The sequence below is a fragment of the Rutidosis leptorrhynchoides genome, chromosome 7 (assembly GCF_046630445.1).
Source record: "Rutidosis leptorrhynchoides isolate AG116_Rl617_1_P2 chromosome 7, CSIRO_AGI_Rlap_v1, whole genome shotgun sequence".
NCBI lineage: Eukaryota > Viridiplantae > Streptophyta > Magnoliopsida > Asterales > Asteraceae > Rutidosis > Rutidosis leptorrhynchoides.
In genome coordinates this window covers 106725416-106727727 of record NC_092339.1, presented here as the reverse complement: position 1 = coordinate 106727727, position 2312 = coordinate 106725416, and the positions used below count along the sequence as shown (strand labels likewise).

At 36.8% G+C, this 2312-nt stretch overlaps 1 protein-coding gene across 1 annotated transcript; it reads right to left on the bottom strand.

Annotated features, from left to right (window-relative positions):
- Positions 1–434: 434 nt before the first annotated feature.
- On the bottom strand, positions 435–1469 carry LOC139859500 (uncharacterized). The gene has a single exon (XM_071848282.1). The coding sequence runs from the start codon at positions 1467–1469 to the stop codon at positions 435–437; it is 1035 nt and encodes a 344-aa protein (XP_071704383.1).
- Positions 1470–2312: the final 843 nt, after the last annotated feature.

The window sequence follows — 2312 nt, the reverse complement described above, 5'->3', positions numbered from 1 at the left end:
ATCATTTTTATCAAACGTCATGGTATCCGTAGCACCAGAATCAATAATCCATGCACCATTTTTTGTTGTATTTGAAACGACATTAGTATACGAAACATTATTTTTTAAAAGGGATTTATCGTTTATTGTAAAACAACTTTTATTATTATTATTATTATTATTATTATTATTATTATTATTATTATTATTATTATTATTATTATTATTATTATTATTATTAACTTTAATGAAGGACTGTTCAGACAAAACATTCTGACTGGGGGGTTATTTTGTAATCTTTGAAACCTCAGGGTATCATTAGTAAGGGCTGGGTCAAGGGGGGTCTCATTTTGTAAAACTGAAAAAGGATTTGGGGATAAAATCCCTAACCCTAATTCTCCTATCGTCATTCCCATCCCCAACTTACCTGTAATTGATGCCTCAGCCGTGAGCAATCAAAACCCTGCTTTGGTGGTGGTGCCGGAGTTGTTGACCTGCTGGTTACCTCTGGTTGCCGCCACTGGTGTTACAATTGCAGCTTTGCCCTTTTTATGTCCGTCATTCCACCACTCGGGGTATCCTATGACCTTGAAGCACTGCTCTTTTGTGTGCCTTTTCAAGCCACATTCGCTGCATTTCAGATTGTCTTTATCCCGGGATGATGACGAATAGTCAGACCGGCGTTGATTTCTAGAAACAAGGCCATGACCATCGGGTTCCTTTGATTTCGATGCTGGAGCAACAAGGCCAGAAACGATGCCGGAGTTGGTAGGGATGTCGGTTTTAGTACCAAATATGGTTTGGTGGGCATTTTCTTTACGAATAGCAGCATATGCTCCTTCAACCGATGGTAAGGGTTCGATTCTGAGTAGTTCCCGTTTAATGTTATCATGTTTTTGATCTAATGCGTTTAAAAATTGAAATAGCTTCTGTTCAAAACGAATATTGTTATATTTAACAATATCATTTGGGTGTTCCATGGGATTTGGATCCCTCATTTCAATTTCACCCCATATGCCCTGCAATTTAAGCCATAATTCTTCTACTGACTTACCTTCTTGTTTGATGTTATTTGTTCTTACATGAAGGTCAAATGTTTGCAGCTTATCTTTCCCTGAGCTATATGTTGTAACAAGAGCATTCCAGAGGGCTTTTGCTGTTGGAAATTGAGTCAAGTTGCTTGCAATTTGTGGCTCAATATTTTGAATAAGCCAGGAAAAAACAACCAGGTCTTCTTGAATCCATTTATGGTTTTTGCTGTCTGATGGATCCTCTGTCAAATGATTAAGGAGGGCATCTGATTTACCTCCTATTGCAACCTTGATCATTCTCGACCAGAGGGAAAAATTCGAATTGTTGAGGCTCACATTGATTTTTAATGAATCAGAGAGCCTTTGTGATTGGGATTCAAGGTTTGTTTGAAGTAACCTAGCCAATTGGTTGGTTAATTCAGTGATTTGAAGGCTTTGAGTTTGGCTGCTGTCACCCATGATGGCCCCTCAAAAAAGAAAAAAAAAACTGGCAAATGATGAGATTATGTGTTTGATTCGATCAACACAGCTCTGATGCCATATTGAAACTAAAAAACAATTGTAAGTGTGATAAACTGATCGTATTATTGAAAAATAATAATGCTTGAATTGGTAAATTACAAACTTACAATGTGTATGTATTTATACACAAAAGGCTAACGGCTAAAACTATCTAAGGCAAGGAGCCTAAAATCAAAAAAGGAAACTGTGAGCTGTTGTTTGCTGTGATTGAGCTGTATCCTCTATGGGAAATGATGAAAACTGATACCAAAAAATAATATCTTCATATCTTGATTTCTAACACAAATAAAGGTCATTGTAGTAAAAGTTCCCAACTTTATCACAACTATTAAGCAAGCTATCTCAACGGGTGATAAAATAGGGTCTTCTCGAATAATGAAGAAAGGAAAAGAGTACGAGATCAATGATATAATCAATAACCAAATTGACTTGCACAGTTGAAAAATGTTGAGCAGGACAGCATCATCATCATTTATAGTTTAACCCAAAATATAAGTTCAAACATTTCATACGCTTTACGCCTTTATCAGTGTTGGATCGATTTTAGGTCCACCACCATGTCCTTCATATAAGCTCAAGAATTCCCTAGTACTCTAAAATCAATTGGTGATAGAGGGAGGTTCCCCTAAGCTTATATACAACCATTTATTTCTTTCCCATTCCTATATGGGACACACTAGAACCGATTAGCTATATGGGACACACTCGAACCGATTAGCTCCAACAATCACCCTCCTAATCGGTTTGTTCATGCACTCGTATCATATAATGTGGCTTTTT

Coding starts and splice junctions, on each gene's coding strand:
- LOC139859500 (XM_071848282.1), bottom strand. CDS start 1,469: ATGGGTGACAGCAGCCAAACTCAAAGCCTTCAAATCACTGAATTAACC.